Source organism: Lagenorhynchus albirostris, chromosome 6, assembly GCF_949774975.1.
Source record: "Lagenorhynchus albirostris chromosome 6, mLagAlb1.1, whole genome shotgun sequence".
Taxonomy (NCBI): domain Eukaryota; kingdom Metazoa; phylum Chordata; class Mammalia; order Artiodactyla; family Delphinidae; genus Lagenorhynchus; species Lagenorhynchus albirostris.
The window spans coordinates 39244711-39263343 of NC_083100.1; the positions used below are offsets into that span (position 1 = coordinate 39244711).

At 36.8% G+C, this 18633-nt stretch overlaps 1 protein-coding gene across 1 annotated transcript in view; it reads left to right on the forward strand.

Moving 5' to 3' along the window:
- DNAH7 (dynein axonemal heavy chain 7) overlaps positions 1 to 18633 on the forward strand; it is a 227248-nt gene that overhangs the window by 139125 nt on the left and 69490 nt on the right. The window contains exons 44-47 of the mRNA XM_060151173.1: positions 136 to 316; positions 2737 to 2922; positions 7683 to 7846; positions 17681 to 17835. Of these exons, the coding sequence (XP_060007156.1) occupies positions 136 to 316; positions 2737 to 2922; positions 7683 to 7846; positions 17681 to 17835 (686 nt within the window). The remainder of the gene's footprint in view (positions 1 to 135; positions 317 to 2736; positions 2923 to 7682; positions 7847 to 17680; positions 17836 to 18633) is intronic.

Here is an 18633-nt window from a genome sequence, read left to right on the forward strand (position 1 = left end):
TATAGAAATCAGTATAGGTTATACATGAAGATGTGTTTTGAGTTATAGTAAGGATATTAGAAAAGTAAATTCAGTGACAGAAAGTACACTAGAATATTAAACATGTATTTAATTTTCCAATTTTACTTTTGGCAGAGTGGCAAAAATAGTAGCTCCCAAAAAGATAAAACTGGCTGCAGCTGAAGGGGAGCTTAAAATTGCCATGGATGGTCTCAGAAAGAAGCAGTCAGTGCTTCGGGAAGTTCAGGACAAGCTGGCCAAGCTTCAGGACACACTCGAACTAAATAAACAAAAGAAGGCTGACTTGGAAAACCAGGTATAGGATAATACAGACAAATATGGGCCAATCCTCAATCATTCTAAATAAAAATGATGTTCATGCTGGCACAAACACAGCAATCCTGTTTTCTTCCTGGTCAGTGGTTGGCAAACAGTGGACCACAGGCCAAGTCCACCATTGTCAGTTTTTGTACAGCCCACAAGCTAATAATGGTTTTGACATTTTTAAATGATTATATATTAAATGATTATATAAGTACCTATATAATATCCTCATTCTTGCCTCTTGGTCCACAGAGCCTAAAATATTTACCTTCTGGCTCTTTACCCCACAAAAAGAAGAAAATTGTCAATAAGCTCTGTTGTAGATTACTAGAATACTGAGCTAGATTATTTAAATCATTCTTCATTATAAGTGAGAAAATGGAGGACCAAAATGTTAAGTGACTTAGGTTATATAAGAGTTAATAACTGATTTTCTTTGCTGTACACCTGAAACTAACACAACATTGTTAATCAACTGTACTCCAATAAAAATTATTTTTTAAAAAAAAAGAGTGAATGGCAGAGCTGAGATTAGAACTCAATACCCAGAACCATAGTGTGTCCACTGAAAATGTTTTTAAGACTAAAATCATTGCTCTTAGATAGTGATACCATTTGCAAAAATTAATTGCTAGAGTCTGATTATGTTCCAGAAAAAAGTCAAAACATTTTATAACAGTTAACATTTATTGCGTGCTTATATGCAAGGCACTGTTGTTCTGAGAGCAATGTATATTATCTCATTGATTCTCACAAAAGCTTTCTGAGGGAGGTAATCTTTTTGAACCATTTTGTAGTAACTGAAGCACGGAAAAGTTAAGCAACTTACTCATGGTCGATGCAGCTTCTAAGCTGAGATCCAAACCCAGGCAATCTGACTCTGATAGCTATGCTCTTTCTCACTGTACTAGACTGCTTCTTTCTGTAGGATATGTGCACAAATTCTGTATTTGTGCAATATGTGACATGGTGCTAATCTTAAAAATGTGACCTATTATTAGGCATGGGTTCCAAGTGATCAGTTTTAGTTTAAATAATATAACTAAAAAATGGGTATGTGGTTGCTCACTGTAAACATTTTTCAACTGTGTTGTATGTTTGAAATAACTTTTCATAATAAAATGTTGGAAAATTATGGTAATGTAAATTGAATGCATGCATATATGTGTATTAAAAATCTACTTTTGGAAGAGAAATTTTGGCTAAAATATTTTTACTTGGTGGCTCCTGATGGCAACTTTATTATAGTCCAAGACCTGATTCAACATTTTAATACTGTTGAAAGAAGAATGGGTGAAGAAAGAAACTAGGAAGCAAAAGATATTAAAGGAGGGAAAATTAAGAGAGAAAGGTTTTTATTTAGGAAGTATCAAAAATATTACCAATTACATACCTTCTGCTTTTTTTAAACCTATCTTTAGATAAACTGGTACAGTATTTTATATCTTTTAATCTAAAAGCATTTATTTAATATAAATATTAATAGCATAAGAAAAAGTATAAGACAAATTCTTATTCCAAAATGATCTAAATGTCTCTGCTTTTATCAATTATTTACTTCCTCTGTTCATGTAAATTATTTCATTTTGAACTTTAAGATAACCTTTACTTAATCTTGTCATCTTCTAAGAATAATGATGCTAAGTCACTTCAAATTAATCAAAATAATTCAGGTATTCTGTTGGAATATTGCTATTGCATGGGTTGAAATAGCTTTTCCCAAAGTTTGCCATATTCATAATTACCCTTCCTCTTTTTTAAAATAACATTGCTTAATTATGTATAATCAAACTTGGTTGACAGTCTTCTGCACAAAGTAGGCTGTCAACTATTGATTGATGTCCTAATTTAAGGTTAATTGCAAGTGTCTGAGTAGGTTGACACAATTTAACAACTTGAAAATTGTGCTTTGTAAGTAAGCATAAATTATTAAAACTTTTAAACATTTAACCTTTAAAATTATCATTAAATCAACCACAAGTTAAATGAGGGGAAAACATTCATAGAATATTTAAAATAAAATGCATTTAGATTATTAAAATGGAGGGGAAACATCTATATTTGCAAGAGGATGTCCTTTATTACTTAATTAACTTTCAGTGTCTCATACGGTAGCTCATTTCCTTTAATAGAGCTATTCTTTGCATTATATGATAAATATCTGTTACAAATTTCACAAATTATATTAAAGTACACACTTTATTATGAAAAATGTTCTAAAAGGTCATGGACTTGCCGATCTTCATAGTTAGATATTGCACATTTTTCTTTTAGAGCGTTAAAAAAAAATTAATTCCAGGCGTGTTTGTAATGTAAAAATTTATCCCTGAGGGTAAAATCTTGCAGAAATTTAAATAATTTTTAACTTATTCTCCTTGTAGATGTTGATAAAAGTTTACTTTTATTTTTGAGGTTGACCTGTGTAGCAAAAAGCTAGAACGAGCTGAAAAGTTGATCGGAGGCCTTGGGGGTGAGAAAACTCGCTGGAGCCAAACAGCTCTGGAGCTGGGGCAGCTGTACATCAACCTGACAGGGGACATCCTCATTTCCTCAGGGGTCGTCGCTTACCTCGGAGCCTTTACATCTAACTATCGACAGGTAGGGAGTACTCATCGACCTCTAGGGTCTCTTCCTGACCCTCCCATTACAATCAACATTAATCTTGGGGTTTTTTGTTTGTTTGGATTTTTTGGTAAGTACGAGGGAGAAAAATGTTTTCAAGTGATTTCTAGTTGTGTATTTTAATTATTCAATAAATTAGCTTGGTAGCCAAAAAAGTGCTATATCAAATACTCTTCTAATTGTTTTAGAAACAAAAAGATCTACTTTAGAACGTAATGTGAAATGGTAGGCTCTAATGATAAAATTTCAGTTCTTAAACAAGTATAAACGTATCAGGATATTTTGGGGAGCTGGGGGGTGTTTAGTCAACTACTCTCTATGAATCTCAATAATAAATCATTTCCAAATGACTTGAGAAACTGAAACTTTATGGGAGGAAAAGACGAACCTACCTAAAACCCAATTGATAAGTGGCTTCTTTCCTAAGAAAATAAATACCAGGTTCCCTGCTTCGAATTCCCACCCCTTTGATGGATTCTGCCTCCTTGATCCAACTCCTAACCCCTACTTCTTATCCCAGCTTTTTTGTTCCACTGTTCAGTCCCTTTCTCAATGACACCCAGCACATTTTTCAGCTCTCTCTAGGAGTACAACCCAGGACATGGCCCTGTCAAAGCAGGAGGAGAGATTTAGAAAAATTAAAAGGAGAAGAAGGCAGTGAAAATAAAGAGAAGAGAGAAATTTGAAACATTTGCCAATAGCTTCTGGTGTCAACGGAGGAGAGAAAGAGTAAATGAAAACCCACTTCTGTGTGTGGCTTTATCAAGTTTTACAAAGCATTCGCTTTGCCCGTGGTCTCAGTTGAGCTTCGCTTGAATTCAGGGCTTTCGCTGAAGTAGGGTTGATTCTTGGTGGCCACTGTTTTGGTTTGCTTGTTTGCTTTTAACCAAACTAGTTTAAAATCCTCACATTGATCATGCTTCTGTCTTTATCTTTTGGTTCTGGTAGCCCTTGTCCTGGTGCATGACTTTCATATTCTTCTTAGCTTTCTGTCTTCATTTGTGTCTGAATGACTGTCTGCAGTTACGGCATTGACATCTTGTAGTTCAGATAATTAACTTTTAACATGACACTATTTACCTAGTCATAGACTTGTTTGCTCGACATTTTCAGAGACTGAGGCTTATGAAGATTAAGAAAACTGCTCAGAACCACACAGCTGGTTAATGACAGGGCAGAAATGAGACTTGTTGTCACCTGAATCCTAATTTAGCCCTCTTTCTACTCTTCTGTGTCAACTTGGAAGGATGGAAGTGGTACCTGCAGAGCCTCCTACACTCCTCTGTTGGTTCCCAACATACCCCCGGGTGTCTGCACTGGCTCCTGTTGAGCATTCCAGTGCCATGCTGGAAGTCACCAGCCAGGGCCACTCCTCCCAACCCAGCCCTCTCTGACGACTCCTTCCAAAACACTGCATCTTGCTTGACTCTCCAGTCAGCTGCTTCCACCAGAATGGGGGCTGCCAGTTAGACCACTACACAAATGCTTCAAGGAAGCATTGAGGCTTGAACTGAGACCTTGAAATTTATGGACAGAAGCAAAGCAACGCTAAACTAGACACAAGCTCCAAGCAAAGCTCATAACTCCTTCTGTGAACTTCTGTGCACTGTCCCCACCCCTGATTCAAGAGGACACCTTATCCCGTCCCATCTAAGAAGACTTGAAGGCAATTTTATCCCTTCCTTGCTTTACTGTAGCAACCTAGGCTTTTACTTAACTAATCTCTAACGTCATTGTTCCTTCCTTTGAATTCATTCTCTGAATCCTGCTCTGTAATCGTCTCTTTTATCTATTTCTCCTGGGTCAGGGCAGCTGGCAGTTTACGCCCCATCAAGTTTCCCATTCGATTCTAAGCACAAGGGTAATAGTGGCAATTTCAGTGCTCTGCCCAGATCCCCACCTGGTTTCCTGTGCGTTCACGTCCAACAACCAGCACCTGTGGCTTTTTTGGCAGACTTCCCTTGGGTTCTTAGAACTCACTTTGCGCAGTGCTTGGAGAGCTAAAATTGGCTGGGAATTTACTGCCCTCTGAGGCTGGCCTCAGTGAAAGACTGACAGAGGTGAGAGCCTGAAGGTCTGTCTCCCTTCCTCTGGTTGGAACAAATGCAAGGAATAACTTACACCCCCTGTAGGAATAAGGTGTAACCACCTGTGCAGAACTTTGGCTGATCTCTCACCTTTTACTGGCTTTTTCCTGGTCGTTATACTGCTTCTCCTAGTATCCCTTCCTTAATAAATCATTTCAGATAAATCTTCATGTCAGAGTCTGCTACTGGGAAACCCAAGTAAGACAAAAAGGCTTTAAAACAATCTTGGTTTTTTCCTAACATCAAAGTCTCTGGATACCAAGAGGCTGCAGTAAGTAGCTAGATCCCCTCCCTCTAAGCTTGAGTCTGAGTAGTTGTCAATTATTCATCAACCCCTTTGTAGAGTTTCTGGCACTCCTCATAAGAAAATGTAGAAAATTTCCATTCTCCTAGCATAACCGGGCCCACAGTATTCGATCGTAATGCCCACGCCTATCTCCAAAACAAAATCCTACAAAGCTGTAAGGACATACAAGCCCTGGAGTTGAATTACTTTGAACTTTCTGAGGGACCTTTTCCTACCAATAATCAAAGTCAAACTGCTTTGGTGGCGGTAGTTACTTTCACCAAGATGGCACCCTTAGTGGTCAGTTTTCCGTTTCCACCAACTATCTTACCGCCTGATTACCAGCCAAGATCCTTGGCTTGTATTTTGAGATGCTTGTTCAGAGGCCCTCATGTTCATTTCACTTATGCTCTGCTGCTACACCCTTACAGATGTATAATTGGCCGCTTAAATTTCTAAGCCAGTTCATCTGTGATAACATACTACACCTGTCAGCTATAGATAGCATTCCACAGCAACTATGGCTTTCATTTTCCCTACTTCTTCCCTGTATCACTGGCTACGATGCCCATACCAGCATCAAGCTGTATCTGAGAAAACCTTCAGACCTCCCCACAAAAGTCTTCAGGCCAACGAAAAATCAAAACCATGCCCATAGGAACTGTGTACTAGGAGCCAGAATCAAACTGGAAATGCTGCCTTCTCCTCCACCCTACATAGCCGTGCCATCTGTCCTGGTGCCAACAACCAAACCAAGTAAAAACCCAGATGATAGTCATTAAGTACTCGTGAGTGTGCTGTCTTAACTCAGTTTTGAATCATGGTTAACAGCTCTGAATTCCCTTCTGTGGGCAGTTTGCTAAGCCCTCACGCCAACCACTTCCCTTTTCAGGTTCTAATAGTCCTGGGTTACAATAGGCACATATCCAACTTCCAGAGGCCCCCATATACCTAACACCCAAGGACGGCCCCTTCTTCCCGGTGCCTGTGGAACTATTCAAAGGACCCAGTCATCAGGAAGCCCTGGAAGCCTAGCTAACTCCACCCCACTCTGCTTGATGTTTATAAACTGCCCCCTACAGTTCCACCTTGCTGTTACTCTGTGTCCAGGAGCAGCCTCCTGTGTATCAGGAGGCTGTGTATCAATTTCTCTCATTTGGAGCTGTAAGTAACAAAGAGTTCTGCCTCTCATCTATAGGAGTGTCTTTGTGTTATGGCCCACCATCCAAGGAAGCTTTAATCATACCTAAGATCATATAATTATGAGACAGAAGCCTGGCAGACAATGCCTTAATCAAAAATGTCATCCATGAATGGACAGTTTGAAATCATGTGCCACTGATGAGATGCAATGAGAAGAACACAGTATCATTTCTGTGATATTCCTGCCAAAGGTGCATAACCTAAATTGACTTATGACAGAATACCACACAGACCCAGCTGTGGGGCATTCTACAGAATAACCGGCTAATCAAGGTCATGAAAATCATCAGCTGTCCCCAAACTGTCATAGCCTTTCATGTGCAAACCGAAGGGAATGTTGGTCCACCCTACTCAGCAGGAACCCGAGGGAGACGGTAGTACCCACCATGCCCTCTCAGCTAGCTCCACTTGGTACACACGGCATCCTCATTTGCCCACGGACTGGTATCAACACCACATATATCCACCTTCTCCTTGCCCCTTTCTAACCTATTTTCTCTCCAGTCATGTCTTTCACTGTTTATGAACCCTTTGATCTATAACCTCAATTTGGACCTTGATTTCTGATTTTCTGAGTGTGAACCTAAGCTTGAAGTATGCTTCTGGTTCCTGAGCATCCTAGCAAACGGTGCCCCGGGTGGGGTATCCAAAACTCCAGTATGTGCCCTGATCCTTATTGGTGCCTAATAACCCTGCTCTGGTCCTTCCCCCAGGACATGTGAGAGCCAGACACAAATGTTTTCTGTGTCCCCTACTGGTTCAAACTGGATTTACTTTTATACCACAATATTGTAGTAAGGTGTGCTGATATTTATAATTTAAAGAAAATGTGTAGAAAAACATGGTGATCTCCATGTATTTTGTCAACAGAAGCTTTGGAATCGTAATTGGCAATTATTTTTTCCAGATACAAAGTTCTGATTTCACTAGTAAGTGATCTATCTAAATTTTATCTTAACATTATATATAATTTTCATTTGAATGCATAGTAGAGCTTCTAAATTATGATTTTATTTTGAAAAATACGATGAACACAAATCATTTTTGAGGTAGAGTTTCAACAATGCTTTGTAGACTCAGAGCGTAGTTGAGGAGTTTACAAGGTATCCATTTGGTAACCTCCAACCTCATTTTTATATCTTTCTGTGTATGTCTTAAAGAACCAGATCAAGGAGTGGACAAATTTGTGCAAAGGAAGAGGTATCCCCTGCTCAGATGATTATTCCCTTATGAGTATTCTGGGAGAAGCAGTGACAATTCGAGCCTGGAATATTGCTGGATTACCTTCTGACTCATTTTCTATTGATAACGGGATCATCATAACGTAAGGAAAATATTTCTCACAAATGATCTCTATCAGTCAGTGGATTTATTTATCTGTGTACCTTTTTAACACAGCTAGTAAACTTTTATAGTATTGAAAAATGTATTACTTAACTAATTAGCTAAATTAAATATGGATAATCACTTCCTTCTCCAATTAATGTCAGAGTAGTTGAGCATTGGAGACAGTAGTAAACAAACTAAAAACCCCAGATGACTTTTGCTTAATTTTTAATCAATTTTTAGCAAATAGAGCAAAACCCTGCCATAAGTAAGTGAAGTCCAAATTTTTTATTCCCATAAAACACAGGGTTTTGTTATTATAGGTTAGTGAAACATGCAGGGATAGGTTTGTGTTGGCGATGTCTTATTCCCTGCTGGGTGTGCGACCACCTTAAATGATATGGGTACATTTCTGGGTCCTGGGCTGATTGGGGCTTTTAAAAGAGTGGTGCTATTCCTGCAATCTCCTGGTTAGTAGATAAATCCCATGGAGATTGGGCCGGGAGGATACTGGAGGCTCATCCAGCCTTACCTTTCCTCAAGGTGTTGCCTCCTAGAAGCCAAGGACTTCACTCTGTCCTAGTGTGAGGATGATCATTGATTGTGTTATTTTCAAGGTCACATTACTATGGGCCTTCTATCACTGGACCAATCTTTTTGGAGGTTTTAGCATGTTAGAAATAGCACAGGGAAACCATCAGGAAACGTTCAGTTCTGTGTTACATCACTATTTTGAGTAGTTGTTACTTTACTACTGAAAAAGTAATTGATATGATGGTACTTAAAGTAAAAATGGTTGAGGCTTGTAAATTTTTAAAAATAGAATTAACCACTGTGTGTAAAAGCCATATTATTAAATTTTTTGTTTGTAACATTTATGAAAATTATTCTACAAATTAAAATTCTGGTGAACAAATTTCTTTACTGCTCAGCAAATGATCCTGCCATATGGATTTCTATAGCATTTATTTACTGAACTATTCTAAAAGGATTTGAAGCATGTGCAGTTTGAATATAACATAAAATAGGATAAAATCTGATAAGACCACCTAGGGATATTAAAGAGGTAGTTACTATTAGGTACTTGAGACAAGCTAATCCTTGCAGTTGGGTCCTGAATTAAGCTCACAGCTTTGCGATAACCAAGGTAAAAAAGAAAAGCTGTGTCACACAGTTCTCATTTTTCAATCAAGCAAATCATACTCAGAAAAACAAACTTTCCCAGGAACTAAACTTACATTTAATTACTTTGTTGATTTGGAGACAAGATTATCAAGCTTTTCTTTGGTGGACTAAAATTAAGCACTGGGTACTCTTGCTCTGATAATCTACATTAATCCAGAAGAAAAATTATAGAATCTAGATAAGTGATAAATATGTGCATTAGTTTGCAACTAAAACAGATGTTTAAGTACCTTTTAAGAAGTTTAGGATGGCACCTAGTTTGTTTTTTAAATACTTAACAAGTAGGTGGCAAACAGTTTGCGTAGACGTTTAATGTGAGAATACACATTGGACGTTGACAATATGGGAGGTTTCTGAATGTTTAGAAGTCTATCTTTTGGAAGCCTTATATATTGTTGATGGGAATGTACATTGGTACAGCCACTATGGAGAACAGTATGGAGATTCCTCAAAAAAGTAAGAAGAGTACTACCATATGATCCAGCCATTCCACTTCTGGGTATTTATCTGAAGAAAACAAAAACACTAATTAGAAAAGATATGTGCATCCCCATGTTCATCACAGCATTATTTATACTATCCAACAATATGGAAGTAACCCAAATGTCTCTCAACAGATGAAGGGCTAAAGATGTGGTGTATATGTGAGATGAAATACTACTCAGCCATAAAAAAGATGAAATCTTGCCACTCGTAACAACATGGATGGACCTTGAGGGTGTTATGCTAAGTGAAATAAGTCAGATGGAAAAAGACAAATACTGTATGCTTTCGCTCCAATGTGAAATATTAAATAGATAGATAGATAAATAATAAACAAAACAAAACAAAGCAAACATGTAGATACAGAGAGCAGAGTAGTACTTACCAGAGGGGAGGGGATGGGAGTGTGGGGGGAGGCTGAAATGGGTAAAGGGGATCAAAGATCTGGTAATGAATGGAAACTAAACCTTCGGTGGTGGGCGTGCTGTAGAAGTCAAAATATAATATTGTACAAATAATAATAATTAATGATAATAAAATTTTATTTTAAAAATTTCAATAGAAAAAAAGTCCACCTTTTACTTTTGTCCAGCTGGACCAATTAACTTCAGCTAAAATAATAGTCCAATTTTGTTGTTGTTGTTGTTGTTGCTATTGTTTCCCTCTCAGAAAAAAAAGCTTTGATCTTCCCAAACAATTGTGAATATACTTGGTCATGTCCCACATAGTAGTAGTTATGTCTTTATTGTTTTGATTTGCAATTTATATACTTTTGTTCTACCTAGGAGGACATCTATAATGTATTCCTATAACTCCATTTATCCAGCGGAGGCTGATATACTTCTTATATTCTAGCAAATAAATGTACCCTTTCTTTTGGGTCCAGTCATATTTCAATAATGCTGGAACTGTTGATGAATATTTCTGCTTTTAAGATTCCATATCTTTCAGTGATCTTTTTCAAGACAAACTTCCATTTCAGGAGAGATTGAGGTAGAAAATGGTTTTAATGAGCCATAACCCCTAAATGTTTGCTATTTGTTTGTAAAAGTGTTGAAGCATTAGCAAGAAGTTATGGTAGCAACCTTACTAAGTAGGAAATATTAACATTTTTCATTCTTGGCTTTTTTTCAATGATTTTGGTAATCTTATACTGAGAGGTTTCAGTAAATAGGTTAAGGTGATCATTTGGAAGTATCAAATAAGTATCGTACTTATTTGCTAGTGTGTTCTTCCTTCCCCAGAGATACTTGCTTGATAATGATAATACCTAATATGGAGCACTTACTAAGGACCTGAGCCTGTGCTAAATGCTTTTCACATACTATCTCAGCTGAGGGAAGAGTCAGTAATTTAGGGAACTGGAAGAATATGTAAAATTTGGACAAGTTAGAACATAATTAACTTTTGGAGCTACTGACACTTGATGTTTCCTTAGCTAATCAGAATTTCAAGGGCTAGTGATAACATTAAATGTAATTGGATTCTATCTAAACATTTCACAGGGAAAGTATTGGGATTGTTTAACAACTTGGTAAGTAGATCAGACCTATATCTACTATAACTCTGCTTTTAAAAAATGTTTTAAGTTTTCATTTTTATACGAGTTAGATAAATCAGGTTTATTTCAGCAACAGTAATAACTGAGAGGAACACCCACCTTTCTTTGTCTGTTTTTATCTAATTGTGTGTGCTCCACTGCTATATATCCAAATTCCATCCTTCCATGCAGACTACAGTGAACATGTATTATCATGTTAGAACTCTGTATTTTTCAAAAATACAGAAGAGCACCAAATATTTATCCTCTCTAGACAATAGCAAAAAAACAAACACTATCAAAACTTGGAGTGCTGGGTGCTATAATAATTCAGTTTCCACTTGAGAAACTATGGGAGCTGTGATCTTCAAAAGCAAACATTGTAGACTGAAGCCACAACATTGTCCTCTTTTTGAATCAAAAAGATGTTATCTTGAGGGTGTTGTTTGAAGAAAATTAATTTGATGCAGTTGTTAACTGGGTATTGAACAGTATCTCTCTTCCAACTTTTTTCTTCTTTTTCAAAATTGTTTTGTCTAGTTTTTACTTCTCAATATAAATTTTAGAATATCCACAGAAGATTCTGCTGAGATTTCGATAAGGACTGCAGAATCTATAGATCAAAATTTGGGAAGAATTGACAACTTAGTAAGTCTTCTAATCCAGGAACACAGTATATCTCTCCATTTATTTAGATCTTCTTTGATCTTTGTTGGAAGATCTTATCTATGAATTCAATTTTAAAATACTTATAGGACATTCAAGTTATCTATTTATTCTCAAGTGAGTTTTGGTAGTTTCTGTCTTTCAAGAAATCGGTCCATTTCAACTAAGTTGCCAAATTTATGGGCATAGGGTTGTTTGTAGCATTCCCTTAACATCCTATTAATGTCTGCAGGGTCTGTGATAATTTTCTTTATCATTCCTTATATTGGTAATTTGTACCTTCTTTGTTTAGCTAGAGTTTGATAAATTTTGTAGATCCTATCTAAGAACAAGCCTTTTATTGCTTTTCTCCTTTTTTATTTTTTTGGTTTTTGTTTTGTTTGGTTGGTTGATTTTCAATTTCATTGATTTCTCATTTAATATTAACTGTTTCTTTTCTTTTGCTTGCTTTTGACCTAAATTGCTCTTCTTTTTCTGATATAAGAGGGAAGCTTAAGTTACTGATTTTAGATTTTTTTTCTTTTCTAATCTATGCATTTTAATGCTATATATTTTCCATTAAGTACTGCTTTAGCTGCATAGCACAAATTTTGATATGGTGTATTTTTACTTTCATTTCCTTTAAAATATTTTCTGGTTTCTCTTGAGACTTTTTCTTTTTTGAACCATAGGTTATTTTAAAAATGTATTGTTTGATTTCCAAATACTTGAGCATTTTTAAGCTTTCTTTTTGTTATTTGTTTTTTAATTTTTAACTTAATTCCATTACGTTCGGAGAGCATACATTATCTGATTCCAGGTGCTTTAAATTTATTACAATTTGTTTTATGGCATAAATATGGTCTATGTGAATGTTCCCTGTGCAATTGACATATTAGGGGATGGAGACTTCTTTAAATGCCAGGTTGAGTTGTTTGAGGGTGTTGTTCATATCTTCCATATCGTTGCTAATATTCCATCTACTTGTTTCTTCATTTCTATCAATTTTAGCTTCCTGTATTTTGGAGCTCACTTGTTGGATGCATACGCATTTAAGATTGCCGTGTATTATTGATGAACTGACCCTTTTATCATTATGTATTATCCCTCTTTATCCCTGATAATTTTTCTTGTTCTGCAACCTCCCTTTTTCTGATATTACTATAGCCAGTCCAGCTTTCTTTTGGTTAGTGTTTGCCTGGTATCTTTTACCATCATTTTACTTTTAATATAAATATGTTGTTGTATTTGAAGTGGGTACCTTGTGGATAGCATACAGTTTGACCTTGTATTTTTCTAGTCTGACGATCTCTCTCCTTCAATTGGTAAATTTAGACAACTTTATACTTGATATGGTTGATATCATTGAAATTAGATCTGACATTTTATTATTTTTCTGTTTTTACATTTGGTTTTTGTTGCCCTGTTCCTCATTTCTTATTCTTTTAGATTATTTGAATAATCCACCATTTTTAGTATCACACTTTAATTTATCTTTTTTTTTTTTTTTTTTGCGGTACGCGGGTCTCTCACTGTTGTGGCCTCTCCCGCTGCGGAGCACAGGCTCCGGACGCGCAGGCTCAGCGGCCATGGCTCACGGGCCCAGCCGCTTCGCGGCATGTGGGACCTTCACCGACCCGGGGCACGAACCCGTGTCCCCTGCATCGGCAGGCGGACTCTCAACCACTGCGCCACCAGGGAAGCCCAATTTATCTATTTTTTACTATAATACTTTGGATTATTTTTTAGTACAATTTTTCACAATCTACCTAGAGATAGTTTACCACTTCAGTTAAAATGTAGAAGACTTGTAACCATGCAAGTCCCCTATACCCTCCTCTGATTATATTATCATAGTCATATATATTATGTCTGCATACATTGAAACTCTGCCCCCCAGACACACAATGTTAATATTTTGTCTTAGTATTTATGTATGCTTTAAAGAACTTAAGAGGGGGGAAATAGCCTATTATATTTATCATTTTTTGATCTTCTTTTATTTCTAAAGTTCACTGTGGCATCATTTCCCTTAAGGGTGAAGAACTTTAGCATCTCTTTAGAGCAGATTTGCTGGCAAATAATTTTCTAGTTTCCTTCATTTGAGAATACTTTTTATTTTGCCTTTATTCTTGAAGGATTTGTTTGGTGGACGTAGAATTCTGGGTTGACATTTCTACTCTGTTCTGGCTCCATGATTTCTGATGTAAAATCTGCAGTCTTTTGAATAATTTTCATCCAAATGTAATATATCGTTTTTCTCTGCTGCTTTTTTAAAAATATTTTTTCAAAATATTTTTTCTGGGTTTTCCTGGTGGCACAGTGGTTAAGAGTCCGCCTGCCAATGCAGGGGACACGGGTTCGTGCCCCGATCCGGGAAGATCCCACATGCCGCGGAGCAGCTGGGCCCCTGAGCCATGGCCGCTGAGCCTGCGCGTCCGAAGCCTGTGCTCCGCAATGGGAGAGGCCACAGCAGTGAGAGGCCTGCAAAAAAAAAAAAAAAAAAAAAAATTTTTTTTCTTTGGTTTTCAGCAGTTTGATTATAATGAGGTTGGGTGTGGGTGGGGTTTTTTTGTTTTTTTGGTTTCTCCTTTTTAAGGATTGAGTTTTGTGAAGCTGTAAATTTATGTGTTTCACTGAATTGGGGAAAGTTTCAACCATTTTTTCAAATATCTTTTCTACGCCAATCTCTTTCTCCTCCTTTCTGGGCCCCAGTGACATGAATGTTAAACCTTTTAATATTTTCTCACAGGTCTTTGAGACCCTGTTCTTTTTTTTTCCAATCTTTTTTTCTCTTTATTATTCAAATTGGATTCTTTTTTTCACGGGTCATCAAGTTCACTGATTGTTTCCTCTGTTGTCTCCTTTCTGTTGTTGAGTCCTTACAGTAAAGTTTTTATTTCAGGTATCATATTTTTCAGTTCTAAAATTTTCATTTGGTTCTTGTTAAACTTTCTATTTCTCTGTTGATAACACCTCTCTTTCCATTTATTTCAAAAAATATTCACTGTTACCAAATAAAGAGTTTTTATAATAACTGCTTAAAGGTATTTTTCTAGTAAATCTAACATCTTACTTTTTCTTTAAGAATTAGTCACATTCTGGTTCTTTGTATATCAAGTAATTTTGGACTGAATCCTGTTATAGCAGCCTGAGCAGATTATGACACCCCTCAGACTCTATGCACAACAGAGGCCCCTTTTCCCAGCTCTTCTATACAGAGAGATGGATTTCCACTCAGTGTTTTAGGTGACTGAATTACCACTGCTCTGCCATGGTAATATAGTTCTGGCTGGGTTGACCTGGGGGTAGGGACAGAAGAGAGAACAGAGAGATTCCCCCCACCCCCACTCTCTGGCTCACACATGATCATCTTCTCCATCTTCTACTTTGAGTTTTTGCTACCTGTGCCTGCTGCACAGTTCCCCCCATTAGGCCTGTTCTCAGACCAAAGCCAGAAGATAAGGAGAAAACACACATGCGCACACACACAAGAAAGTCACCACCTGCTTATTGGTCATTACTCAAGTTGTAACTTTTTTCCCATTCACTTCTTATTACTTACTTTTTAGAATCTGCAAGTAGTTGATTTTTGTATTTTATCCTAAAGTTTTCATTGTAATCAGTGACAAAGGTAGGCTATAGTGGATTTTACCCAGTTTGGTCAACACCAGAAGTCCTTTCCTCTAATTTTGAGATGGTGTTCTTTGGACCAGTCTTCTCTATGCGGGGATAATCTCTTATAAAATATCCATTTTTAGAATGAGTTAACTTGTATGGTGTTTGTCAGATGTTCTTTTTGCTGTTCCCACTTCAGTGGATCGTCGTATGCAAGCTTTATTTGATCTAGGAAAAGAGGAAAAAGAAGAATCAGCATGGACCCGTCCCTCAAAGAATATACAATTTAGTTGGGTGATGCAGCTAATAAATTATAGAATTACCGTAATAGAATATTATCATTATATGAAAGTACCATAAATATAATATAGATGAATGGCTAAAGAAGTTCAGTGAGAAAAGAGATCAAGACAGGCTTTGTTAACTGCATAGATTTGAATTGAACTTGAAATGTGAGTAGTACTTGAACATGAAAGGATGGGGAAGAAGTGCATTTTGGACAAAGAAACAGCATGAACAGGGGTATTGTGGCTAAAAAAATTGTGGAAGCAACAGAAAGAAGAGTGAGTCGTTTCAGTTTCTTTAGGAAAGCATAAATGCTGTCTAAAGCTCACATAATCCTCCAACCTTAAAAATATTTCCAAAATGTAACAGAATGAAACTTTTACATATAAGTTTTGCTTCTCATTTCCCTCTTACTCCCTTTAGTTTCTTATGGATATGGTTCCCTTTTTATTAGTTGTTTGCATCTACTCTTTTAGTCTCATTTCTTCCTAAATGTAATTAATATTATAAAATGAATTCTGTCCCCCCACCCCCTACAAAATCATATGTTGAAGATATAACCCACTGTGTGATTATATCTGGAGACAGGGCCTCAAGGAGGTAATTAAGATTAAATGAGGTCATAAGGGTAGAGCCCTCATCCAGTAGGACTGGTGTCCTTGTAAGAAAAGGAAGAGACACTAGGGATCTACGTACAGAGCAAAGGCCACTTGAGGGCACAAGAGGGCTGTGTTGTCCGCAAGCCAAGGAGGGAGACCTCTGCCAGCACCTTGATATTGAACTTCCAGCCTCCAGAATTGTTAGAAGACAAATTTCTGCTGTTTGACAGTCTGTGGTGGTTTGTTATGGCAGCCCAAGCTCACTAATACATTATGTAATGCTTATATTGGAGGACGGTGGTTCCTTTCATGTGGGACAAATGATCCGATGAAATACTAAATTTGTGTTGTAATGAGATGGAATCGAATAGATTATCCTGATTCATCCCCAGCTTTTTTTTTTTTTTTTTTGCCCCAGTCACCTTTTATTTTCTCCTCCTGTTCTTCTGATGCTCGGCATGAATTTGCTGTGCTCACTTTTGGAAGAGTATGACAGTATCTTTAGGAAACTGGCCAAAATTATGACTTGTGTTTACTGAAACTTCTGAGAGGAAGGAAAAGAACAGTGATCTTAATGCTGATTACATTTCACAGCAGATAGAAAGCTCTGTGGTTGGATACCATGTCGTGATGGCAGATACTGGTTAACTCTTTGTGACCCAACAACTCCCTGGGCAGTAAACTGGGCGCCTTGTGGTGGTTCACTGTTCTTGTTCTTATCCTAAAAGGGAGATGGGAGTGAGAATAAAGCAATAAGTATGAGCTCTCTCATACTGCAAAAACCCTGACTTTCATAGAATATATTTCTGTTCATAAGAAGCTCGCAAACTCTAGGCAAGTATGTAGTGAACTGCATATGTGACATTAAATATACAGCTATTTGAAACAATTACTGGGTCAACAATTGTGTTAACACTTAAGGATCGATGGCTATTATGAAGATTAGATGATATAAAATTTTGCTTCTCACCGTTATTTTAGACCACTATATCTTTAATGGTCTAGATTTCAAATAGAGATGTGATGTCTCCATCCTTTCTCTTTCCCTCTTGTGGAAATGACAGCAGACAGAAGTTGAGGAAATGAAGTGGCTTGCCCAAGGTCACAGAATTAATTAATGGCAGGGCCTAGTGAAGAATTGGAGTTTCCTGATTTCTAGTACTCTCGATGGTTATCATTGTGACTTAATTAGCAAGAGCAGCAAACATTTTCAAAAATATAATTTAACATTTAGAGAATTGTAATTTTCTAAAGGAGTAAAAGAACTTGTGTTAAGTTTGCCAGATGGCTTTTGTAGTTGCCGTTCTAGTAGCCTTCTCAATTTAAATGTTTCTGCTTCAAGAACACAGTTTCTCAAAACAAGCTAAAAAGTAAAATAATACTATAAAGTTTAAACTGTAAGAAAGTGATGCATGCCTCTTAAATAGCAGAGAGACAGATCATGGCTTGACCAGCATTGTCTTTCTTTCCCTTTCAGGAACGCAAGAAGGTGGCCTCTGATGATAGATCCTCAAGGTCAGGCTAATAAATGGATCAAGAACATGGAAAAAACCAATAGTCTTCACCTAATTAAATTAAGTGACCCTGACTATGCCAGGACTCTGGAAAATTGCATCCAGTTTGGCACCCCTGGTATGTACTTGAATAAGAAGCATACATTACAGAATTGCCTGGAGAGGGCACAATTAACCCAAAATGATGTAGGGCTTTTTTTTTTTTTTCTTTTGAAGATATTTGTGTCAGACTCATCTTAAATGATTACTTTGGTAATATCTTTCGTTATTTATTGGTAATGAATCAAGTGAGAACTTTAGAGATTATAGTTCTAACAGCTTAGGGTGCTTTCTTTGTCTCAAGATTCATTTGGGATACGTCTTCTAATTTAGCTGTTTTAATTTTTGTCTGTTGTTTGCCATTCTTTAGTTCTCATTATAGCTCCACTTCTGCAATTAAAAGGGCCACTTGATATGCCAAAGTATTTTAACACAATATTAGTCCAACTATCTCTTTGTTCTTCTCTCGACTTATCCTACAAAAGTGGCAGAGAAGTGAGTGCACATTTTACGTGGCTGACTATTATCTGCCATTTACAATGGAGAGATTAAGAACATGACGAGAATTTTTCAGTGAAGCTCTATGCACAGGTCACATTTGTCAAAACAGAAACCAAAATGCTTATGATTTAAGTATGTTGGGCTTATTAGTCACATTTTAAATTCATGTTACCTATCAAATTTTGACTATTTACTTAACCAAGTAAATTGCCAACATTATGAAAGGACAATATATTTAGCCCCAGGACAAGTTTGGCAAATCCCAGTTGCTAATAGAACGAGTGTTACATGGAAGAATCAAAGGAGATATACCAAATAGACTTACAGACAGTTTATTTTTGCATATTAATAATGAATTAGCCTTTAAAATATTAAT